The 26,982-nt window shown below is 39.3% G+C and overlaps 1 protein-coding gene across 2 annotated transcripts in view; it reads right to left on the minus strand.

Annotated features, from left to right (window-relative positions):
* Positions 1-26,982, minus strand: part of GRAMD2B (GRAM domain containing 2B) — a 78,788-nt gene that overhangs the window by 4,652 nt on the left and 47,154 nt on the right. For both annotated transcript variants that reach the window (XM_070742848.1, XM_070742849.1), the window contains exons 2-13: positions 25,711-25,833; positions 19,614-19,701; positions 16,821-16,887; positions 15,842-15,945; positions 13,278-13,373; positions 12,566-12,637; positions 12,070-12,147; positions 8,495-8,606; positions 7,079-7,198; positions 5,765-5,852; positions 4,910-5,014; positions 1,437-1,530 (exon numbers count right to left, since the gene is read on the minus strand). In XM_070742848.1, the coding sequence (XP_070598949.1) occupies positions 1,437-1,530; positions 4,910-5,014; positions 5,765-5,852; positions 7,079-7,198; positions 8,495-8,606; positions 12,070-12,147; positions 12,566-12,637; positions 13,278-13,373; positions 15,842-15,945; positions 16,821-16,887; positions 19,614-19,701; positions 25,711-25,833 (1,147 nt within the window). The remainder of the gene's footprint in view (positions 1-1,436; positions 1,531-4,909; positions 5,015-5,764; positions 5,853-7,078; positions 7,199-8,494; positions 8,607-12,069; positions 12,148-12,565; positions 12,638-13,277; positions 13,374-15,841; positions 15,946-16,820; positions 16,888-19,613; positions 19,702-25,710; positions 25,834-26,982) is intronic.

A 26,982-nucleotide genomic window follows, 5' to 3' on the forward strand; every position in this document is an offset into this window, starting at 1 on the left:
CAGCCTCCAGAGAGCCTGTGGGGGGTGGGAGAAGTTGTTTTTGCTGCATCATGCTAGAAACTGGGTCATGCAAACAAATGAAGCTCCATTTGCAGGATGCAGGCAGCACATGGAACCATGCCCCCTCTGGTCTGCAGAAGAACAGGTCTCCATGGAACCGGTCCATGATGGCCAAAAAGGGCCACTGGTCTAGAGAACATGGTGACTTATTGCATTTGGGGAAAAGTAATTTTATCATTACAACCCCCCCCCCCTCGCTATGAATTGAATGATTGGCTTCTCAGGTTGCTCAGTGGATGTCATCCCCAAACCCCCAACACTTTACGTTTAGATTATCTACGGTTGACCTATCCAGATTCCTAAGAGGTCAGTAAGGGGCGAGTACAAGTGCACTGGAGTGCCTTCCGTCCCCTGTCCTATTGCTCTCCTACACTGTATCTCCTATACCTTTCTTCTATTCCTATATCTCTTCTTCTATTCTTTCATTGATATGTTCTATTACTATATCTTCTTTTCTATTCTTTCTTAGATATATTTTACTATGAGTATCTCCTCTATAATCTTCATCATGTATTTTACTATGTGTATATAGATATATACCCACTAAAACCCTCATTGTGTATTGGACAAAATAAATAAATAAATAAATAAAAATAAATAAATGTTCTCAGATTGGTCTCAGGATGTTCTCAGGTTGCTCAGTGGATGTTTACATACGTTCATATAGGAAGAGATATAGAAGTAAGACCACATATGAGGTGACCTGAAAAGTAGATTAACTAAAAAATGTCTAAAATGCTTTAACTGGATATTTTCAAAGTCTGTGAAGAAGAAATTACTATTTCCAGGATCAGAATGTTATTGGTGTTTAGCAGTGATGGCACAACCATTGGGATTGGCATGTCAAAAAGAAAATATCAAATTTGATTCTGTTGTAATGTCATGCTCCCAAAACCAAAAAGAAAAAACAAGGACATATTCCATTCTTATATGGCTTCTACAGCCTCTGAAAATTGAATGAAAACAGGGTTGCTTTCAATAATAGCTGGTGTTGGGCAATGCTTGAGTGGAGTTGTCACCTTGGACACAGATGAGATTAGTTCACCATCACTGATATACATGTCAAAGAATTGTATTTTTGTGGGTAGATTTTTTGCCTAATTGTGACAATGGGGGAGGGGAACATTCCAGGAAATTTTATTACATTTTATAGATTTTATTTTAGAAAGTTTTATTAGCTTTTTAGGGAAGCTAGCCCTATCAAAATATCTTCTACACAGCTGTGAAAGATTTCAACCCCCTGACCTCTGTTGTTCCTATCTAGTTAAAAGGTATTTAACTGTCTTTTCACCCCTATAAATCTAAATTTCATCTTTATGTTCATGAAATCTCTCCACTGTTTTGCTTTCTGTAGTTTAGCAATTCTTTCAAATTACCTTTTCCAGTTTAATAAGATTAGCTGTTAGCTCTGCGTACAGACCGTCAACATTAAATTTTTTGTGATATCCCAAACCACCTTGCATTGGATATCTGAAACAGAAAATATGGATTGAGAAAGTGAGACAGCATATAATTACAGATGGAATAAATTAAAAATCTAACTAAATACCATAACCGGAACACAGTTTATTCCTTTACGCTGATATACATTGATTATAGCAACTTCATGATAACTAGATTCAGATCAACAATGTATATTCATGTCATTTGGTAAAACAAAGATTAAACACTGTGTAAAACATCACACAATATAAGAATTTGTACAGCTGGGGTTCAATTAGATTCTTTACACATATAAAATATGACTCTGGTCCTATAACTTCAGTAGCAGATATTTTTTTTGCAGAAATTCACTTTAAAATGTCTGTTTTCATGCTAGAAATGTATTTACCGTCTAATTGTTTAGAATACAGTAATCCAATTGCAACATGATTGGACATAAGTCTCCAAATTTAGAAGGGCCTCCAAATTTAGAAAAGGGAGCAACTGACACATTAAATGTACATGTGCAAATGGCTTATGGCCCTCAGCTATGACCTGCTGTTGGCACAATATAGTACAGCACTGTAGATGGACTTTTTTGCCTTTACATTAACCATTTTAACTCATCTGTTAGTGGTTTTAATAGTCATGCCATTATTGACTCTCAATGGGGTTGTGCTTCCACATTCAAGACTTTGAAGTGTCCTGGTGTTCTGCTGTTGGCACAAGAGGACACCAGGACACTTCAAAGTCTTGAATGTGGAAGCACAACCCCATTGAGAGTCAATAATGGCATGACTATTAAAACCACTAACGGATGAGTTAAAATAGTTAATGTAAAGGCAAAAAAGTCCATCTACAGTGCTGTACTATATTGTAATAGGCAACATATAATCTGCCAGGCTAGGACAATCATTTAACAAGGGTGCCCCCTTCTGTAAGGTCTGTGGGATGAGGGCTAAGGTAGGGACCTTACTCTTTGAAAGACATTACCCCAGAAATGAGGATGGTCCCATCCCTTTTCACATTCAGGGTGCATATTAAAACTGTATCATTTCAGTTGGCATGAAATCACTAGTTCAGGAGTGCCAAACTTGCATCATTACGGTTTTGTCATGTAACAGAATACTGTATGAAACTAGACTTACAATCCCGGGCCTAGAAAGCTTAGAACTAAGACGCCTTAAACATGATCTAAGTATTGCCCACAAGATTATATGCTGCAATGTCCTGCCTGTCAATGACTACTTCAGCTTCAACCACAACAACACAAGAGCACATAACAGATTCAAGCTCAATATTAACCGCTCCAAACTTGACTGTAAAAAATATGACTTTAGTAATAGAGTTGTTGAAGCGTGGAACTCATTACTGGACTCCGTAGTATCATCCCCTAACCCCCAACATTTTACCCTTAGACTGTCCACGGTTGACCTCTCCAGATTCCTAAGAGGTCAGTAAGGGGCGTGCATAAGTGCACTAGAGTGCCTTCCGACCTCTGTCCTATTGTCTCTCCTATATCCCATATATCTTCTCTTCTATCCCTATCTCTTTCTTCTATTCTCTCATTGATTATTTTATCCTATACTCTCTCTTCTATTCTTTCTCTAATTCTGTTTCCTCGAAGGTGTCCTCTATTACCTTCATTGTGTATTATTGTGTATTGGACAAAATAAATAAATAATAAATAAATAAATAAAAATACCGTGCTCCCCCCTTTGCTAACCCCCCTTTGCATGACCAGTGTGTGAGGCATCTGGCCCACGGGCCACACGCTTGACAGTCCTGCTCTAGTTAGTCCTGATGCCCTTTTGCATTTCATGTTAGTTATGGCTCTAACTGTTGTCTACTAATTGTGAAATGAACATGAGGATTGTTAAGTGAGCATCAGAAAGTGAATCTGTGATTTATAATGGGTGGGGGTTTTTTGCCCCCAAATTGTCAAAAAACGTTGTAAATTGGGACCAATTTGTCATAAATTGGAATGTTGTAAATGGTCATAAATGTAGGATGATAACGAGCTCTCAAAATATGATTGTGGGATCATGGGTTGTTGGAACTTCAAGCCGGGATCATAAGTATCTTTTGTGGGGGCGATCTCTTATAACTTGGGAAAGTCCCTAAGAAACTGGTCATAAATTGCAAACTACTTGTATATCAGCAGTGGGTTGCAACTGGATGGTCTAGTTCTATGATCCGGTAGTGGTGGTGGTGGGAGGCTCCTCCCACTCACCCAGGATGCTTTTGTGCATGTGCAGAAGCATCGTGCATGCATGCGAACCGGTAGCGATGGGATTTAGAACCCATCACTGTTGTATATGGAAAAAGACTTATTTAAAAAATGTTGGATAAATAAAAAGTCAATTTCATATAAAAGAAATGTTGAAATATAATGTATGGCATAAAAACGGTCTAGTCAGCATACTTTAGTAGTTTTGCAATTAACAACAAAAATAATAAATGTGCAAAAATAGCAAAAGCAGGAAACTAGCTAGGCAGGATATGGGCCTGATGTGATACATAGCTCGTCTTGAATTTGTTAATAATTGCATTTTTATCCTTGGCAGCTGTGCATTGTTGTTGTTGTTGTTGTTGTTGTTGTTGTTGTTATTATTATTATTATTATTATTATTATTATTTAGATTTGTATGCCGCCCCTCTCCGCAGACTCAGGGCAGCTCACAGCAGTGATATAGTATATATTTATAGTTATAGTATGTATTTTTAAAATCTATTTTAGGGTTAGGGTTATAAATATCAATTTATAGGTTTTCAAATATAAACAAACAAACGTTTAAAAAGGCCAAGCCTGGTTACAGAATAAATGTGACACTAGAAAAAGTCAGAATGACAGCAACAATGTCGATATGGTTGATCAGTTAGATGTTAAATGCTTGGAATTTCAGACTTTTGATAAAGTCTCTCCTCAAGGATTACTCTGAAAACTTATTACTCAGATGACTTATCTCTAGAAACATAAGCAGTCTATTTCTCAAATGTTCATGCTCTGTCTGTATTTTGCCTCTGTGAGAAGTGGATATCGAATTAGTCAGATTCTCACCTAGACCCCGTCACCTTTCTCATTTTTTATTTGGGGGCAAAAAAAAAGTGTGGGTAGAGTTTCTATAATATGATCACCAACTTCATAGAATAGAATAGAATAGAATAGAATAGAATTTTATTGGCCAAGTGTGATTGGACACACAAGGAATTTGTCTTGGTGCATATGCTCTCAGCATACATAAGAGAAAAAGACACATTTGTCAAGAAACATTTGGTACAACACTTAATGATTGCCATAGGGGTCAAATAAGCAATGAAGAAACAATCAATATTAATAATATTACTGCATCCAGGAAGAATGGTGAAGAATAATCAATAGGAAAGAATACAAAGGACACTGAATGTCAACAAAGGGTATCCTTACTCATTCATATGTGGATCTGCAGTAGAAGCCATGGATACAAGTTGCTCTTCCAAATGATGAACTTTATATCGCATGTAGAATGTGGAACAAATGAGGATAAAAACACTGCGAGAGAGATGTAAAAGAAAAAAAAAAGAACATAAAACAGGTGACTGCCCATGTAAGATAAACTCATTTGTAATATAGAAAGCCTATTACAATATCAAAGCTCCTGTTACACTAAATTAGGTAACATTAACCATGCTTTGTCAAATCCTGTGTGCTTTAATTTTAGCTTAACTCATCTGTGTAAACAAATATTCAGACAGAGGTTGGAAATACTCCTTAAGAGAGTCTGAATAGGAAAAGAGAAAAGTCCTTGGGAGACCAACAAGGAAAGCAAATGTTACAGGGCTGGGCTCTTGTCTGTTCCAGCAGTGAATAGCTTTGCCCTATTCAACAGCTTTGCTCAGAAATTTGCTCTGCTTTATCAATCCCCTTATCTGCTCCTTGGTTTGCAGTGTTGCTGCCTGCACTGCTTTGCCCATAAACCTTGAAAATATCCATCAATCTTATTTTCTGTTACCTCCAGGAATCTAGCAAAATGCTTTTGGAAATGACATAAGCTTGTTATCCATATAACACAACTCAGAGTAATTTAGACAGATCGCATTTTTCTCTCTCCATTTTCCCCAGTGGAAATGTTTACAGCAGAACATATTCAGATCTTTATTTGCGTGCGGCAAGTAAGAAAAGGAAACTCAGAAACCATTTATTTAACCGCTGCATGTCTAACTTTTAGAATATATCCCAAGAAAGATGCTCTCAGCCTTATGCTTAGCTTTGTAATTTGAGGAAATGGCTCTACATACTTACAGAATTGCATAAACAATGAGTACGTGAGTCACCGTCAGAAATAATGAGAAATTCATTCTGTCGAAAGATCCGAGGACTCCTGAAGGAACTATGAGATGAAAAGAAAAATTAACCTAGGCTTTGAAAAGACTACGGCTAAACACATACAATAGTGTGAGACTAGAAATGCAAAATAGCAAGGAGATTTAAATTGACTGCTCTTTTTCTTCACACCTATGAAATATATTAAATAAGTATGCTAATGTAAGCTGTAGTTTAATGTTACTCAATTAAGGTGAACTAGCTTTGTCTAGTTAACACGGACATGGTAAATCAGGACACTTTTATATCTCCAAAAGCCTTGATTAAAATTTACAGTTCAAATATATAATTACTGTATCAGCCAGATTAGATTCTCTCGCCATATGGGAGTTGCATTCAAAGATGTAAACTGATCTGAATGGAAATATGTTCAGAATAACAAGGCAAAGAAAGGAATTCCAAAAATACTCAAGGCTACAATCTGTGGTTAAGAAATTTATCTTCAAGCATATGCAGACTCCCTGCTGTAAATTAAAGGAAATTGGGAGACTACAAGGGAAGTCACAGTCCTTTTAGGTTGTTCTCACAGCTATAAATTAGGCCTTCTTCCCCCTATGTTTCTCATTCTTGCCTTTCTCCCACATTTTCCATATAAATCCATATGTACCTTATCATTTCATGTCAATCTAGACAACTGTACTTCAAACCTGATTTAAATAACAACCTGACATAAAACCCCCACCAGGAGTGGGCTACTGCCCAGACAGGGTGGGGGGACGCAGTGAGGTAGTGAAAATAGAGCCCCTCCCCAGAGCACCCAATTTGCATTAAAAGATATTGAAAGAAAATGCAGGGCGTCCTGCATAAACCCCGCCCAAGGTGTGGTTTTAAAAAATTTGGTAGCCCTTCGCTGACCCCTACCAATAATAAATAAATGTTAGGTTGGAAAATAAGATCAGCATGCAAAGATCAGATGCAAGCAGAGTAGAACAGATGAAAAAGAAAAAGAAAGTGCCAAAGTACACTAATCAAGAAACATCACCTAGAAACAAGAAAGATCAAGGAAGGATTGGAAATCATAAAGCAGTAAATAACACTATTGCCAAGAAGATCAGCAGATATAAAATTTGAATTGCACCCTGTAGGCAGAATTTCCAATTTCAGTCAAATCGGAAAGGTTTCTACTTATCCATCAATGAAGAGACTGCAGTAAACCAATCAAGATCTGACAAAGAAGAAACTTCTGGGCAGAGTTATGGGTCAACCCAAAGAAATACAACAAGATTTACTTACTGTTTCCTGAAACATTCCTGATTTGATCATCACGCCTACATTTAGACTGTACATCTTTATAGACCTCTTTGTCTGTCTTGGAACTTTTGAGATGAGACTGTTTGTCAGCCTCATGGTAATCTGTTGGAGAAGAAGAAACATGCTAAAAGCCTTCTGTCGCATGAATCCCAGCAACCGGTTAGGTCCCACAGAGTTGGCCTTCTCCGGGTCTCGTCGACTAAGCAATGTCGTTTGGCGGGACCCAGGAGAAGAGCCTTCTCTGTGGCGGCCCCGACCCTCTGAAACCAGCTCCCCCAGATATCAGAGTTGCCCCCATCCTCCTTGCCTTTTGCAAGCTCCTTAAAACCCACCTCTGTCATCAGGCATGGGGGAATTGAAATTTCCCTTCCCCCTAGGCTTATAGAATTTATACATGGTATGCTTGTATGTATGAGTGGTTCTTTAAATTGGGGTTTTTTAGATTGTTTTTAATATTAGATTTGTTTACATTGTCTTTTTATATTGTAGTTAGCCACCCTGAGTCTTCGGAGAGGGGCGGCATACTAACTAACTAACTAACTAACTAACTAACTAACTAACTAACTAACTAACTAACTAACTAAATAGCAAGCCATTTGATTAGTTTTGAGACCAATAAATGCCAACTAAGTACTTTGACAGATCTAAACAATGTTTGTACTCCCCATTCTTTGTTGAAGTATTCCAAATGTCTGGACCCATGATGGTGAACCTATGGCACGTGTGTCACAGGTGGCATGCAGAGTTCTCGGCAGGCATTTGAGCATTGCCCCAGCTCAGTTTCACAGTGCATGTGTGCGTGCCTCCTGCCAGGGAAGTGGTTTTGGGGTCTCTGCAGTGCATTTGTGAATGACGGAGTGCATGCGGGAGATGTGCATGCACGTATGTGGTGGGGCATGTGGGGGCATGCATGCATGCATGGGGGTGGGGCACATGCAAGGGAGTCATGCATGAAGGCATGGGGGCACACGGGAGATGTTGCACGTGCATTGCATTATGGGTGCGGATGTGTACCCTTTCAGTACTCAGCAACAAAAAGGTTAGCCAGCAATGGTCTAAACCAGTGTTTCCCAACCGTGGCAACTTGAAGATATCTGGACTTCAACTCCCAGAATTCCCCAGCCAGCATTTGATGGCTGGGGAATTCTGGGAGTTGAACTCCAGATATCTTCAAGTTGCCAAGGTTGGGAAACACTGGTCTAAACCACAGATGTCAAACTTGTGGTGTCATGTTGCCATCACAAAATGCATTGTGACATATTTTCCCTTCACAGAGCTGGGGTGGGCGTGGCCAGCATGTGATACATCCAGCCTGTAGGCTGCCAGTTTGACACCCCTGGTCTAGACTAAAAAATTGCATTTTAAGATAGTTGAGAAACAATTTTTTTAGAAGCAAACCTTGAAAGTGTTCCAATTCTGGGCTTTGAGAACCAGTGCTGCTGGATTCTTCCATCTCCTGTCTACGTCTCTGTATGATGCCATCCAGTTCAGAGAAATCATGATTGAAATCCTGGAATGGGTCAATGGGTCACAAATGTCAATTAAGTATCAATTTGTTACTTTCCTTTGTACCCACAAAGTTGGAAACAATGATAATAAAAATGTTCTCAGTATAGACGTACTTCCACATATGCCAACATAGTGAGGCTTGTTGGTAGTTACAGTACATATAGTATATATAGAGATACAACCAGGGGTGGGCTGCTGGGGGTTCATAGGAGTTCGGCAGAACCTCTAGCTAAGATTCTGTGCTCTTCTGAGAACCCCCAAATCCCACGTGGCCCTTTTTGGATGCCAGGTAAGTGCAGGGCGCGTGGGAAGGCTCAGGGTAGACAAAAGACGGGCATACTGGAAGTTTTGGAAGGCTGTTTTCATCTTCCTGGAGGCTCAAGAAAAGCTTCTGGAGCCCAGGGAGGGCAATGCCCTTCCCAGTGTGGTGCAGGAAGCTGACTAGGTCATGTCCGCCATGGCCACGCCCACTCAGCAACTGGACAGACATTGCTAACATTTTTGAAGCTCACCCCTGGATACAACAAGTTTAGGCTTCAGTATTCCATCCATCCAAACCCCACTAAAAATACCAACTTGTAATGTTTAATGTTATAAATGAAATGGGCATTCTTTTAATTGATATGCATGAAATGTAATACAGTGGTACCTCATGATACGAACCCCTCGTCTTACGAACAACCTGAGATACGAACCCATGGTTCAGAAATATTTTGCCTCTTCTTACGAACTTTTTCCTTCTTACGAACCCGCCGCCGCCGAGAAGCCTCGCCGCCCGGCTGTCGCTTTTTGAAGTTCGGGTTTGGCGTTCGGGTTCAGGAGGATGCTGGGAAGCCCCCCGGCTGTTTCAAAAGGTGACAGCTGGGCGGCGGGGCTTCCCAGCGGCCTCCCAAACCCGAACTTTTGCCGAACTTCCGGGTTCGGCATTCGGGAGGCTGCCGAGAAGCCCTGCCGCCCAGCTGTCACCTTTTAAAACAGCCGGGGGGCTTCTCGGCGGCCTCCCGAATGCCAAACTCGGAAGTTCGGGTTTGGCGTTCGGGTTCAGGGGGACGCTGGGAAGCCCCCCGGCTGTTTCAAAAGGTGACAGCCTGGCGGCGGCGTTTTTTTGCGGGGGTTTTTTCGTTGCATGGATTAATTGATTTTACATTGGTTCCTATGGGAAACAATGTTTCGTCTTACGAACCTCCCCCTGGAACCAATTAGGTTCGTAAGACGGGGTATTACTGTACATTTAATCACTTGAATTTTAATTATATTTGCTTAGTTCCCCCCCATCCCATCTACTGTTGTGTATCCTCCAGCATATCACTCAAACCTGAAGGTGGTTTGCAACCTGAAAAATATTGTGCAATCTTGCTGTTTCTACAATTGCAGCCAAAGTGTATCTTCACCTAATGGGTAGACTGCAGATGGAAGACTAAGTTTCCAGGTGCATAAACCTCACCAACTGATTTTCATTAAGCCATGCCATTTCAAATAATTTAGTTTGCAGATAATATCATTTCTTTTACATCTTTGAAATTGATGGGAAGGAATATTAAGAGTTTGAAGCGTTTTGTGCAGATTTTATTTAATCTTATTGTTTCTGTGATGAAATGTAATAGGCTGGATTCCCAGGTGGCAGAGGATGTATTCCAGAGGAATAAGAGACAAGTCAGTCCAGACATTTTGTTTCAGAGAAAGCAGATGAAAATAGTCTCTCTGAAACAGTTATCTGAATGTTTACTAGATGCTGATAGTACAGTATTTAGTGTGACAAGATTCTGTTTGTAGGTATGCAAACAATAAAGAACTCTGAGTGGAACAATCAGGTGTCACTTTTTATTTGGTCACCTAATTATATATTTATATGTGTGAATGTATATATGCATTCAGATGATATAGGGTAAATTTCATGCCTCTGGTAAAGTAGACTTTAGTTCTAGTATATGTTAGGAGCAGTAATGGGCAGCCAAAATTTTTACTGCCACACTGTGGGTGTGGCTTATTTTATAGGTGTGGCTTGATGTTCATGTGACTGGGTAGGATGGCTTGCCAGCCATGTGACCAGGTGGGAGTGGCTTGAACAATCATCATCATTCAAGTGAACTGTTATTGCTGTACAATGCCTTTTCATCTCAGTTGTGGGCAGAGTGAGGGCCTCGTGAGGGGAAAAAGACCGCAGCCCAGACTGCTTCAGTGCGGCGTGACTTTTCTGGCCTTTGGAGGTGGCTGTGTGAGCTGGGCAGAAGAGAGGGAAGCTCATCCGAGACCAGGAAGGAGGAAAGAGGAACACAGCAAGAAGCACACTCAGGGGTGGGCTGCTAACCAGACAGCGGGGGAACGCAGTGGGGTAGTGAAAATGGAGCTCCACCCCAGAGCACCCAATTTGCACTGAACAATGTTGAAAGAAAATGCAGGGCATCCTGCATAAGCCACGCCCATGGTGTGGTAGTAAAAATTTTGGTAGCCCTTCACCGAGCGCACAGCAGCAGCAGTAAGGAAAAAAAGGAGAGTCGAGCTGAGACCGGTAATCCAGGAAGTTAATTGCCACTGGTCAGCTGGAGCTGTGCCGGTAATCCAGGAAGTTACTGCCGCTGGTCAGCTGGAGCTGTGCATGCAGCTTCATTTCTGCCAGTGAAATGTCCTGCCTACTGCCCACCTTTGGTTAGGAGGATCTTTGCAGAATTACATCATGTTCATAAGTTGTGCCCTTTTCTGTATGAAGAGGTATTGTACATTAGAGTCACCTTGGTGAGATGGGCATCATAGAAGTCTAATCAACAAAAAATAAAAATAATTCATGCTTCTGTCATCTCATGGCTTAATATTGTAATATGCTCTTCAAGGCTCAAATCTTGGCTATTTTTGAAAACCCCACCTTCTCAGGTTGAATGTGGCCATGCAATAATAGGTGGGAAATAAATTTTATTAAGGGTCCCTTCAGAGAGTTTTGAAGATATGTTTGGGGACAATGAAAATTAACCTATTTATTCTGCATAAGACATCTACTAGATGTCTGCTGAACGAGTTGTGGGATTCAATTTTTTTTTACTTCCAGTTCTATGGCTGTGGCTTGGTGGGAGTAGTAGGGGAAGGATATTGTAAAATCTCCATTCCTTCCAGGAGAAGGTTACTGTAAAATTCCCATTTCCTCCCGATCAGCTGGGACTCAGGAGGCAGACAGTAGATGTGGGTAGGACTAGTCAGAGATGGTATTTACCATTTCTCTGAATTGCTCAAAATTTCCACTACCAGTTCTCCAGAACTAATCAGAGCCTGCTGAATACTACCTTGGCTGCTGACATATTGTGATAGCATTTAAACTGCTATTGCTGTATATAAACCACTCAGAGTCATCAGAAACTATAGAAATTCTAGTACATAAATAAAATTAATAAAATATTTTCTTTTCTTTTATTAAAAAAACTATTTCTAATGTAGTTCTCCAGCATAAATGTTTTTCTCTTCAAAAATAAACTTACCAGAGGTAATGTTGTAGGACGATCCGCTCTGAAACTGCTTTCTAGAGAAGGATTAGGGCTGTTGCCAACACTTGCATCCTGAAATGTGCAATTTTAAAAATTACACAGTTGGAGTAGGATTAACTAAGTAATACTAGGAATAGTCACAGATATACAGGTAGAACTTGCTTAACTACTCCCCTGCTTAGCAACTGTTCGGCATTATGATATGGTGCTGAAAAAGTAACCATCTTTCCTATTACCTACTACTATTAGTATCTTATGACTATGTAATTTTGTTGCTTGCATGTATACTGAGAGTTTACGCAAATTCCTTGTGTGTCCAATCATACTTAGCCAATAAAGAATATTCTATTCTATTCTATTCTATTCTATTCTATTCTACCCTAGACCTAGTCCTTTCCATTCCATTCTATTCATTCCACTCCACTCCACTCCACTCTACTAACATGTCCTTGAAAATATGATTTACAGATCTGAAGAAAGTTTTACTTACCTCTAGAGGACTGCAAACAGATTTTAACAGTTTGTAAACAGTGTCTCTGGACAGAAAAGAGACGAACATGTACTGTAAAGAAAACCACCAACAAATATAATTTTAAATCAGGGAAGACTGGTAGAGCTTGCCTTTGCTATTATTCTTACTAAAATATATCCCATTAATTATTACTTAAGGATTTGAGGCATCTACATATGCAATGCTATGTGCTCAGTTGACTTTTAATAATCTGCCTTTCATAACTGAAGTTTATGAGAGCTCTCTGGACTGTTACTTTGTGCCAAGACTTTCATTGTGTTAGTACATTTCTGCCTGAGGAAGATAAGCTTCGACATGATAAATTAAGAATTTATTTATTTATTTATTTATTCGATTTTTATGCCGTCCTTCTCCTTAGACTCAGGGCGGCTTACAACATGTTAGCAATAGCACTTTTTAACAGAGCCAGCCTATTGCCCCCACAATCTGGGTCCTCAAAGAATGCTTTATCTTTATTTATTATGTACCGTAATCTCTTCCCATATTTGGGAATGATATTCTGAAAAAACGCAGGACATAAGAGAATAACTGTAAAAGAGGAATACTGTATATGATTTCTAGTTCACATAATCCTCAATTTTCAATCCCAATTATACTCCTAGAAAGAGAGGTACAGAAATACAAACAACCACTGTAACAAAATTATGTGATAAATAATATGTGAACTTACCCTATCTGAGACTGTAGTTATAATGAGAGCGTTTGGCACTAAAATGGCAGTTTTAGTCTTCTTTATTAGTGTTACAGATAACACAGGTATAGTAATCTAAAACGAAAGCATAATAGTTGTTACAAGATGAAGATCTCAACTTAACCAACAATATTGATGATTATGCAGCAGAACCCATGCAAAGAAGTGACTACTGGTTTTTATAATGTAATTTCAGCTTTGCAGCTACCTAGCTGTTTTCAGCTATCTTTTTAGATTTAAGCTAATTTGAGTGCCAATTTGATGCCTAAGTTACATTATGACAAAAATAATAAAATATGGAAAGTAGATGGATGTTATCTTAAAATTATTATATTTCCATCTGTGATGAATGCAAGAGGTCTACAAGCTACTTTTGATATGCATTGCATTTTGGTATTTATCATTTAAAAATATACACCCCAAATTTTTTTTTAACACACGTAGTACCACTACATTGTGTTCTGACCTCTATTTCACGCAACAACACAGTCACAACAATGCTAATAGTTAGGAAATGGAGGCGGATTTATTAAAAAATGTCATAAAAAGGAATGGTTGGCAAAATTATTTATAATTAAGCAATTTTTTTAATACTGCAAAATATTCAGCTAAATCTCATTTCGATTATATCCAGCTGGGAAGCACTCCATGTATTTGTTTTCTTCCAAACAGATAGTTCAAAAAGTTGCCATGAAGGAAAGGATTTTTAAAAATGCAATTAGTTGAACACTTCTCTGAGAATAAAATCACACTGGAAAAACTTTGCTTACAAGTAAAGATACAGATTGCATCTTCACATAATGCTAAGGCAGAATCTAACTATAGTTTGTTACAAAGCAAGAAACACATATTATAGTTGGGAGTTCAGGCTGAACATCTTAAACTGCATCCTGTTCCAGGGCTAGTGAAATCTGATTTAGGAATGAAGTTTTAAAGCCTACTGCTTTCCTATGATTTTGGCCTTTACAAAGTGGGAATTTACCATTGAAATTATTGGTCAAATAGCCAATAGAAACAATTTCACTGTAACCCTTTGAACAACTTGCATGCTATAAATGTGTCTGATTTTCTACTTATATAGTGCATACGACAGATTGCAGTGGTCCCCAACTTTTTCAGCTCAGCAGATCAGTGGAGGAGGCGGTTGAGGAAGAGAAGGGATAATTTTGCACATGTGTGCACACTGCTTTCATTAATACAACTTTGTGTGCACACACACATGCACTTATCCATCACTTCCACAGGGTTGGTTCCCAATGGGTTGCAGCCTGGCACTGGGCCCTAGAATGGGATTGGAGACCCCTGCCAGATATCATTAGCATTTGCAACTATTATTTGTATGCATATTAGATAAAAAATTAGGCATACATAATGGAGTTTATTATTATTATTATTATTATTATTATTATTATTATTATTATTATTATTAATTAGATTATTATTATTCATTAGATTTGTATGCCGCCCCTCTCCAAAGTCTTGGGGCGGCTAACAACAATATAAAAAGACAATGTAAACAAATCTAATATTAAAAACAATCTAAAAATCCCAATTTAAAGAACCACTCATACATACAAACATACCATGTATAAATTCTATAAGCCTAGGGGGAAGGGAAATTTCAGTTCCCCCATGCCTGATGACAGAGGTAGATTTTAAGGAGCTTGCAAAAGGCAAGGAGGGTGGGGGCAACTCTGATATCTGGGGGGAACTGGTTCCAGAGGGTCGGGGCCGCCACAGAGAAGGCTCTTTTCCTGGGTCCCGCCAAATGACATTGTTTAGTTGACGGGACCCAGAGAAGGCCCACTCTGTGGGACCTAACCGGTTGCTGGGATTCGTGCGGCAGAAGGCGGTCCCGGAGATAATCTGGTCCGATGCCATGAAGGGCTTTATAGGTCATAACCAACACTTTGAATTGTGACCGGAAATTGATCGGCAACCAATGCAGACTGTGGAGTGTTGGTGTAACATGGGCATACCTTGGGAAGCCCATGATTGCTCTCGCAGCTGCATTCTGCACGATCTGAAGTTTCCGAACACTTTTCAAAGGTAGCCCCATGTAGAGAGCATTACAGTAGTTGAACCTCAAGGTGATAAGGGCATGAGTGACTGTGAGCAGTGAGTCCCAGTCCAGATAGGGCCGCAACTGGTGCACCAGGCAAACCTGAGCAAACGTTTAACACACTATAAGCTGTATTTATTTATGAATGAAGGCAAATACTATATGTGTCCCAGGATAAAGATATGAGATCGAGTATGGAACCTATTTTCAGGAAATTTCTCTCTACTGGAATATGTGCTTTGGGCTTACGTGGTGCTATCCTATTGGCTGAATGGTGTGTAGATGGCTGGCAATTCTGCTCCTAAGTATTTGAGAAGTTGGTGGTAATTCAGCATTCCTGTTAACTGACACGGGCCCTGTTTCCCAGGCTTCAAACATTTCCCTGGCTATCTTTGTAGCTGCATGGCCTATATATTATGTTTATGTTTTATTTATTTAAATATATTATATTCATCATATTTATTTATTCATATTTGTTTACCTTGATATCTTTGCCAAAGACTTTGGAATGGAAGCAAATCCAGTTCTCTGATACATATAGCTTCCCTTGGTACATAATTTCTTTCTGTAAGGCACAGGTGAAATCTACAAAGATCACATGAGTAATGTTATCTAACTGGGAATATGTACAGCCTGGCTAGGCAACGCATCAAACACACACTATATATCTAAGATAATTTTCTTAAAACAAACATTGCAAATTCAAAGGTATTTCTGAGAGGGGAAAACCACCTGCAAAGATTAAAATGTCTGGAGAAATATTCCAATTGTCTCAGAATCTACATTTTGTATATGAATATTGAGTAGAAAAAGCTATTCAATATACTAAATACCAGTAATCTCATTTAGCAACTAAAATTGGGGTCAGTTACTAAATGAAGAGTGTCTGCACTGGGATTTTATATGGGAAAGCAAACTCACATTAGAATGTGTTATGAACCAGAACTGTATTGTATGCGTGCCAAAAAGGAAGCCACTATATCAGACATAAGCAAAACTCTTCATAACTGTAATAACAAAATGCTGCAAATATTACTAGTTGCTGCCTTATTTAGATAAAGTTCGTTTATACTGTGTCCTGTGCGTGATCCCTCTTTGACTTTCCTTTTTGCCATCTGGCAGTTTGTTTAAACAAGCTATTCTTTATTGAGTTGTTTTTCTCTGCAGAAGAGCATGTCCCTAAAAATGCTAAGGTAAGTTAATAAACTCAGATCTGTGATCTTAATTAGTAGATTAGAAACCTCCTGAAGATTGGCAGCTCCTCTCTGAAACTGACCAGACCTTAATCACTTTTACACTGAAGGGTTTTTGTCGCCCTAAATGCTGCCTTGGTTGGAAAATGAATTTTTATTACTGTTGTGAATGGTTACTATCCAAAGCTATTACCAAATAAGGATTACCTGTAGAAAACATGACTTACAAAAATGCAACATAACAAATACAATTGGCATTCCACTTACTTTGTCTCAAGGGTTCATCAATTGGGACATCCAGAAACAGCTTGTGAAAATGAGCATTTGCCTTAAACTAAAGCAAAACAAACAACAAACAAATCAGAATTTGGTTACTGCTATATTATTTTAATGGTCCTTACCCCAGTTTGCCTAATTTATTATTAAATAATGGGAATAGTTTTTTCATCAGCAGATGGAAATAATAATAATAATTAATAATAATTATTAGATGGAAAGGACTGGCACTGCACTAAATTGAGTTCTCAAAAACAAAATGAACAAATAGGTAGAAACAGGAGACACATAAAAACGTGCAGGGCTTAGATTGCATATTTGCAATTGCCACCTTGATCTTTTTTTAAAAAAATACTTCCTGCTTCTACCAGTCAGGATCAGAATCTGATATTCTGGAAAGGTCAGTTTATTCCTGTTCCAGGCTGGAAACAGAATTTATACATTCAAAAGAAATTCACCCCTGAATTTAGATAAAATTATTTTGATCACAATTATTTTCCAGGATTGGCACATATTTATACACAAAACTTACACCACAAACTGTGCCTAAGGGCATAAGAAATCTTAATCTTTCTTATATGCCAAATCCACAATAAGGCATACTATTCTAGTTCCTCAAGTGGTTCATTATTCCAGGAGGATCAGAATCAATAAAATTATTAAGTACTTTCATTATTTGATGCTGGAGGGCTTAGATGAATTTATTTTGCTTGTGCTTAGCATATCGGTAAACCAGTCAGTGCGTTTTATGAGCCATCGTTAATCGCTTGCCACATTGTGTAAACCTAGTCAACTGAGGCGTATTCAGTGAAGATCAATCCAGATATATCAAAATTAGGCATAATTTTCTTTTGATAAATCATGAACAGAACTTTCACTGTATGCATACTGACATTTTAAGAGTAGTGTAGGCTGGTTTGATATATGTTTGCGTTCATTCCTTCAAAATTTATAGGTTGCCCCAAACCTCATGCCCCATAGTTTCATGCAATAAGTAGCTCTTTACATTGCAGGTAATACTTGGGGAAAGGTAAATGCTGAATACATTTGTGCCCAACCATCTCCCTTTCAACCGTCTCCTATCACCACCCTCTGACTGTTGCAAGCTGTAATTTGCCTAACAAACCACCCTTGGCCATGATCACATTAAAAAAAACCCAACACGATGGAGTATGAATTGTAATAGCTGGTTAGCTTCACACATTATGCTAATTCAAAAACATATTTTACTTTAATGATGGGACAACAGCATATCTCTTGGCTTGTTCTTGGTTGTAAGCACATACAACCTGTCTATGGTTGTCAATTAATCAATTCAGCAATGTTGACCCCGCTATCCAGACTGCATTAATCTCAAAAGTTGATCTAATGCAGTTGTTCATGAGAAATAGAGCCCTCTTTTAGTGTAACTTTAATAAAAGGTAAAAAAGTATGAAAACAGCCTGTATCTTTCGACACCATTCTTCCAATAGCATCAACACACAGAGCCAAATATCTTGGGATATATAATTGCTATCATCGGGTGGCATGGAAAATCTGAACAAGATCCATATTGGTCTCTATTAAACCAGTGCAAATCCTTGAAATAGCTCTTGTGGAATGCACTGGGGCAGGATTAGGAGACCAGTTGTTGTTCTGTCTTACATAGCACCATCTTTTCCCACATCCAGCCTGTATGTTCAATACCCATTAGCCAAGTGAGCAGCAGCAGCTGTTTCTGTCTTTCATCATGGGGACAGCTGCCTTGATTTAGCATCACACTGTGTATTATTGCCCAGGAATCAAAACAAGTAAGAGAATGTGGGACACAAAGGGAGAATGAGACAAGAGGAAGGAAGGGTGGGTAGATTTGCATTTAAAAACTGGTCCATGTGGACCAGAGTAAGCAGGTTAGGCACCCCTGCACAGAACTATTGATTTAATTGTTTAACAAAAACACATTTTAGTTTAATATGCAAACTAATTCAGAGGATAAAGTGCATCTAAATATCATATCTTACTAATTCCAAATGTGATCCCTTGTTTATAAATTAAAATTTATAATCTGCATTATTTAGTCTGCATTGGTTGCAGATAAGTTTCCAGTCACAATTCAAAGTGTTGGTTATGACCTATAAAGCCCTTCATGGCACCAGGCCAGATTATCTCAGGGACCGCCTTCTGCTGCACGAATCCCAGCGACCAGTTAGGTCCCACAGAGTGGGCCTTCTCCGGATCCCGTCAACTAAACAATGTCGTTTGGCGGGACCCAGGGGAAGAGCCTTCTCTGTGGCGGCCCCGGCCCTTTGGAACCAACTCCACCCAACAGATTAGAATTGCCCCCACCCTCCTTGCCTTTCGTAAGCTTCTTAAAACCCACCTCTGCTGTCAGACATGGGGGAAGTGAGATATTGTTTCCCCCTAGGCCTTTACAATTTATGCATGGTATGTTTGTATGTATGTTTGGTTTTATAATAAGGTTTTTTTTAGTTGTTTAGTATTGGATTGTTACATGCTGGTTTTTGGCACTGTTGTTAGCCGCCCCGAGTCTGCGGAGAGGGGCAACATACAAATCCAATAAATAAGTAAGTAAGTAAGTAAGTAAGTAAGTAAGTAAGTAAGTAAGTAAGTAAGTAAGTAAGTAAGTAAGTAAGTAAACAAACAAACAAACAAACAAACAAAATTGTGAGGTAGATGGGAAAAGGTGCTATTCCAGCCTGATGTTGTGTGCAGTACTTTGTTGTTCTACCACAACCAGGGTCTCCAACATTTCACATATTAAACAGATGAGTATTTCTCAGTTACCTGGTTTGAGGTATGCTTCTTCCTTTCAGCCTTTGAGTCATTCTTGCCATCTAATATCAAGAAACTATTATCCACAATTGTCTTTGACCTAAAGGAAATCACATTACAGTGCTGTTACATTCTTCTCATTGTATCAAGATAGGGTTTCCACATTAAAAAGTTTAGCCAAGTTGGATTAATTTCTAAGTAAAGCATGCCCTTAAAGATACTTATGACACAATGTGAATTTCTTGCTTCTGATTGTGAAGAGAACGACTTTCATGACTTTGCTACTTCAATCCTCTACAGCCCTCTCTGGCTGTAGAGGATCAGAAGCTTCTTTTAGTTATTGTAAATACTGGAGAAAAGGAGGTAAACAAGAAGCAGGCTGCAAGATGAAGTAGTGTGCTTCATTGAGGAAAAATGGGTTGTCTTTTACCTCTAATGAAGAAAACTGCAATAGCTCTGTTGGTTAAGCCTTTCATCAAAACTTCTATTCTAAATTTATGACTGTTCATTTAACAGTAATCTAATGTTATGATGGCCTTGGAAAAAGTGACTTATGATCTGTACTTGCATGTCCAATAGATATATCATCTTCATAGTCAAATGACTGCAATTCCGGGGCTTGACAATTGGCTCATATTTATGACAGGTTGCAGTCATAGTTCCCTCTAAGCTGAGCAGTGAGCAATCGCTCACTTAAAAATCATCATCAACTCAGAGTTTTCCAAACCTGCCCAGAAGCCGAGAGGGAAAGAGTGAGAGGGAAGGAGAAAGAGAGGAAGAGAGAGAAACAGATAGAAAAAAGAGAGGAAGGAAAAGAAAAAGAAAAAGAATGGGAGTAAGGAAGAAAGAAAATCAAAATCTAGTTTGAAACTAGCTCAACTATTTAAGTGGCATTTTGATATTGATAGAGTTGCCCTATTGTGTTATAGACACACAGTACAGTATTTTATTTTGAAATTCTCTGAGGCAAAACAGGGTGGGTTTTTTATTTGTTTGTTTATTTATTTATTTATTATTTCTGTGCCGCCCAGTCCCGAAGGGACTGCCGCTCAGACACTATACTTTTCTGCCCCCCCCAAAAAAAAATTAGAGGGAACACTGGTTGCAGTGTCAATTTTTTTTCAGGGGGAGGGGAAATTTCTGGCAAAAAAAGAAAAAGAAACATAGGGAAGCTGGGTTCCTGTAACTATCTCATGATTTTCTTAAAGACGGTGGAGATTCATTTAATGACCACTGCAAAAAATGTTATAAAATTGAACTCAACTTACAACTTATTGAGAGGCCAGGCGAATTACGCCCAGCCGACAATTGCTGAAGGCGGGAACCAACTTGGCTCCACCTATCTGTACACTTCAGTGGCTGCTCGGGCATTCTGGGAAGCCGAGGGTGGGGCGAGCACCCTTTATCAGGGCCTGCTGAGCCCCCTGGCTTCCCTCACCCCCGAGCTCACAGCACAGCAGACACCCACCCACCCTCCACTCAATCCAGGGTGTTTTAAAGGTTGCCTGGTTTGGGGCTGAGTAGGAATTTTTTGCAATCTTATAGCATTTGCTTCGGATTGTTTTTTCGCTTACTCCATCCTGGACAAGTGAAATGGATTTGTGGTTATGGGGTGCATCTATCTGTAAATAGGTTTTGATTCAACAATTGGATGTATATATACTTGGTCACTATATGGCAGAAATGGGGCGGAAAGGGTATCAGTAGCAACTGTGTGTTCTCCTTTGAGCATCTTTTGTAAGATGATTGGCACCCCTGTTGCACAACTCATGCTTCCTCATTGGACGGAGCGGTGTGAAGGGGGTGCCCTTGGGGCTCACCTACGTCATTTCCGGTTCTCGGTCATGCAGGGTGAGCCCTCCCACACGCTGGGTGTGGCTTTACGGGCTGGGTGTAAGTTGGGCATGCCGCACCCTCACCAGGCATGGAGTTACACCCATTTAGTTGCCCAAGCATGTTTGTGTTCAGGAAACTCTGCACCATTTAGCGACCCCTGCAGGTCTTTTTGTTAATATTTAAGAAAGTGACCCATTTTTACCCAGCTTTGTGTCCGAGTGTTCATTTCCCGTCTGATGCAATAACTTATGATGGAAATTCTGATCCCAAATGTGGTTGTAATTAAGGACTATCTGAACCTTAAACTAGATGCTTAGTATTAACAGATCTGTCTACTTAGTCATGTATCTCACACACTGTAAAGAATCCATACGGTAGTATAATGATGCCTATACAGTGGTACCTCTACTTACGAACTTAATTCGTTCTTTGAGCGGGTTCTTAAGTAGAAACATTTATAAGAAGAAGCAATTTTTTCTATAGGAATCAATGTAAAAGCAAATAATGCATGCGATTGGGGACACCGCAGGGAGGGTGGAAGCCCTGTTTCCTCCCAGGAGATTCCTAGAGAGGCCCCACGGAGGCTTCTCCCTGCATTTTCTGGTTACAGTTTCAGAGGCTCGGGTGCATAAGTGAAAAATGGTCTGTGAGAAGAGGCAAAAAAATATTGAACAACCGGTTCGTATCTAGAAAAGTTTGTAAGTATAGGCGTTCGTAGGTAGAGGCCCCACTGTATTAGAATTTCCCTGCCTGAACTTCAGGCCCTTGCATTCCCCTCCAGTTTGGCCATTACTGATAATACTGGGAGCTAAATATCACATTTCTGGAAGTTAAGAAAATTTGAGTGTTCAAATTTGTCATAATAAAGCACTGTGCATTATAGACCAACTTGTAAATAGGAGTCATGACATAATTTCCTTTTTGAAGAGTTCTGCATCATCTTACAGCCTTCAGTATACTGTGCAATCACAAAGCTTTTCTGGCTACTGGAAGAGCCACAAAAAGGTTGTCAAAGAGACTTTGGAACAGCAGAAGTGAAGCAACTCCACGTCCTTGCTTTCACAAGTGAGGAGATTCCACTGCTTTGAAGGGCTGTGCTTTGAATGAGTCTTCACCACAGTAAAGCACCTCTTTGAAACTTTGCACAAGCCTAATGCTGTGAAGTATCTTGAGTAGACTGAACATTTTGACACAGCCAAGAATGTGACTGTAGAGTCTACCCTTCTCACACGCAACATTCTTCTCATTTCATTTGACTAAATCCTTTCCTGACCTCTAATTAGTGGAAATAGTCCCTTCTTTTCAAGTTTTTACAATGGCAAAAACTTCAATTCTGCCCCCAAGCACTGTGGGGTACTTCTGTCAAACAGAGAAGAAAAAATACACATCACTCTCAAAGGTATAACTATAAGTCTATACAGAAACATAGGAAAAAGGAAGGAAATATAAACTGTACTGTCATATACGGGCAAACAAATGCAAGATAAATACTTAGTGAAATGAAATAAATTGTTAAAAAGTTATGATATTTATATAGTTACTTATCAAGCATTTAAATATGTTAAAGGGTTAAATAAGGTTCAGGAGGAAAGTGTTTTTAATAGGAAAGTGAACACAAGAACAAGGGGACACAATCTGAAGTTAGTTGGGGGGAAAATCAAAAGCAACGTGAGAAAATATTATTTCACTGAAAGAGTAGTAGATCCTTGGAACAAACTTCCAGCAGACGTGGTTGAATTTAAACATGCCTGGGATAAACATATATCCATTGTAAGATAAAATACAGGAAATAGTATAAGGGCAGACTAGATGGACCATGAGGTCTTTTTCTGCTGTCAGTCTTCTATGTTTTTATGTTTCTAAGCACATCTAAATTATATTAAAGTAACCAAAATATCTTTACATTCCTCAAGGCAGGTCACAACCTATTTCCTAATGTTTGGAAATAGAAAGTTGAACAATTTGACATGTCCTAAATTGCACAATATATTCATATATACAGTGATTCCTCGAGTATCGCGAGGGTTACGTTCCAAGACCCCTCGCGATACTCGATTTTTCACAATATAGTGGTGCGGAAGTAAAAACACCATCTGCGCATGCGCACCCTTTTTCCATGGCCGCGCATGCGCAGATGGTGTTTTTACTTCCGCACCTGGGAAGACCCAGGGAAGGTTCCTTCCGCCGCCCAGCAGCTGATCGGCTCGGCGGCAGCAGCGAGGAGCCGAATCGGGCTTTCCCCTTTGCGTGGGCGGCGGGGAAACCCCGATCTTCGTCTGCTCGCTGCTGCTGCAGCAGCAGTGAGCAGACGAAGATCGGGGTTTCTCTGCTGCCCACGCAAAGGGGAAAGCCCGGCTCCTCACTGATCCCCCCTCGCCCGCCCGCCGCCCGCCGCCCGCCAGCAAGAGGGGGAGAGATAGAGAAAGAGAGAGAAGAAAAGAAAGAGATGAGAGAGGGAGGAAGAGAGTGTGAGAGAGGAAGAAGCAAGATAGAGAAAGAGAGAGAGAAAGAAAATGAGAAAGGAAGGAAGAGAATGACATCATCGGGTGGGAAAAATCGCGATATAGCGTTTCGCGAAGATCGAGATCGCGAAACTCGAGGGATCACTGTATAATAAGGACAAAAGTGGTATGGGTAAATGCTTGTTATTGGAATGGACCAGCATGGAATCCTGGATCAGTTTATGAGAGAACAAAGTGAAGAAATCACACATATCTACTGAAATCTAAATTATGAGCATAAGGGTGGCTATAAATGCCCCTCTTGGCTCTCAACAAACTCCATCTGTGTTGTGAGTGATTCTTGTCAGCCTCAGGACATGCCTGATTCTGAGGATGATGAGCCAGGTCCCTCAGATTATGTGGGGTTAGGGAGGCTGTCAGAGGAAATGGAAGCCTAGATTGATGCAAATAGTGATTTGGAAATGCCAGAGGGGGCTGATGTTACAATGGGAAGTTGGTCTCTGTCAGATAGTGAGGGAAATGTATCAGGATATGAATGGATAGATCCTAGATATAGAAGGATGGCAAAAAGACAAGAAGAAATCCAAGGTAAAAAGTATTAATCCACATTAGTAGCTCTGATGTCACTTTTAGGTGACAGTAGGAAATGAAGGCTTGGTCTGACAACGTCGTTCAAAGAATGGTGGAGATTTTGTGGTGTTCCTGAACAAAAAAGTAAAAACCTAAAGCTCTGCCTTTCCAAATGAGCTGGAAAATGCTAGGCTGGTGAGCAAATTGCCTCTATCCATGATTTATAGTCTTGTAATCTCAAAGCAGGCTGAGAATGGAATGTTGGAATGCTTCCCAGAAAAGTTTGAGCTTAAGATGATAGAATATGTATTACATGTACTTTGATTGCTTGCATCTACCTTGCTAAAGATTTATATATTTAAACTTATGTGAAATCCAATAAAAGAGAATATTGTTCAGGAATGGATTTCTAAGAGTCTTGGAAAATTACCAAAGCCATGCTCAGAACAATCTGAATTAAATGTTATGATTGTTTTAAGTTAGAGAAATGCTGCATCATCTTAGTGTCCAAAAATGGTCTTGAAATCCATTGTGGCATTCGTAGAAAATAAAAAAGGACAAGGGGCTATTGGAGATTCTTGCAGTCATTTTGTGAACGAGCCTATGTCAAGTTCTCAAAATGTGCTAGTTAGCCTCCAGAACTTGGGAATGCTTCTCTTAATGTAATTTTTCTGAAGAATTATTATTTGGGAAACTGACAAAATCCCAACATTTGTTTCTAGTTTCTAAATGGCATTATTTCATTTTCCAACAGTCATGTTAATTTTGCTGCTCTTAGAAAGAGAAGACGAATCAGTGCACTTATATACAGGACTATTCACAATTCCAAATATATGCCATACGAAGAATAAAAACCAGATGTTCTAGAAATAAGAGCAAGAATCTGTAAACAATTAGGAGAAATATGTAATTACATCTAGATTAATTTATTTCCAGCCCTTCTATACTTTCAAATACAGTTCTTGGCATCTGCAAATTTGTCGGGCACACACAGAGAAGTGGTGATTGGATTTGCACAGAGGTTATTGCTCCTTCCCATTGGGCTAGGAACCCAACCACTGGGAGAGACTAATAAAAAAGCAACATATTATAGAAGAGCTTCAAAGTGTATCCTGATCAGAGATACTGTAGAAATTTATCTCGATGATTTCAAAGATTTCCAACATTCACAAAATATGTTGTCGTTTTTCTTTAATTGAGATTTAACCATCTATCTAATCTAGATAAATCTAGTTCATTACCGTGCAATTGCAAGTTTTTTCTGGTCTTCAAAACAATCAGCCTCATTAAATGACGTTTGTGGAAGCCCTGAGCCTGGTTTTCCTGATTTCTTCTTTTCTTCTGTTCCATTTTCATTTTCTGAACTGTAAAAAAATAATGTCATTTGTTAGGACTAAAAAATATAAAGCAATAGTTCAAAGCTTCAATGACAATTACCAATTCCAACCACATATCTATACAGCTTATGTTCTAAATGATGAAGAAGTAAATATTTTTTTAAAGATACTTCAATTAATTATATTATGAGTGAATAACCAGAAGATTGGACTTTCCTTACGTGTATTTAAAAAATCCAAAATGGAGCTAATGTCTTCTCCTCCTGTCCAAACTCTTGAGATAGGACCAAATTAATCATCATGAAAAGCAAATGCAGAAAATATCATTATAAAGCAACATGGAGCCTGTTGTACTTGCATGCTTACTGTATTTCTTATTATCAAGCCAAACTTTTTCTAGTTTCATTGGTGCCATTCATATATTTTTTTCTTTCATTACTCAAGGAGAGGGGGAATCAAATTATATTAGTAGCTGCTTAGTTCTCATGGTTAAGTCATGACTTCAACATCCTTGATTATTAGTGGTCTTAACATACTTCCCATGCATGCTAAGGGCCCTGACCCTTTGACTTTTTGGAATCATTATTTGATCTATATTGTTTAACATACCTAAGAAAATCAAAGAATATAATCTCAGTAAATACACTGCTCATTCAACTAGCTTATATTGTGAGACTGCCTCCCAGTTTTAGAAAACACATGGTGATAGTAGGGTTGGCGATCTCCCAGCTGCAAAAATTATGTTACAAAGAAATCCATTTCCACCAGATGGTGCATAAGAGAACAAATGTGTGCATAATGAAGTAGAAATGAAATGAGCCCCCCCCCAATAAATGCTGAAATGTGTCAAAATGGACCTTTTCATTACTAAATTAAAACTACCTCAAATCAAGCTTGTCATCTGGGTGCTTCCTATAGTGTAGATATGTATAACCAGACAGGAGAAAACAAAAAACAATACGCCCTACTCCAGTGATGGCGAACCTTTCTTGGCTTGAGTGCCAAAAGGGTACGGGTGTGTGCCCACTTCCATAATACAATGCCCCTCGCACATAAGCACAACTTCCCTGCTTCCCCCAACACATGTGCACAACCCCCTGCTGCCCCATCATGCACATAACCCCCTATGCTGCCCTTCTGTGCATGCGCACAGGCATCACTGAAGCCTTCAGACTT

Source organism: Erythrolamprus reginae, chromosome 2 (assembly GCF_031021105.1).
Source record: "Erythrolamprus reginae isolate rEryReg1 chromosome 2, rEryReg1.hap1, whole genome shotgun sequence".
In the NCBI taxonomy this organism is placed as follows: Eukaryota; Metazoa; Chordata; class Lepidosauria; order Squamata; family Dipsadidae; genus Erythrolamprus; species Erythrolamprus reginae.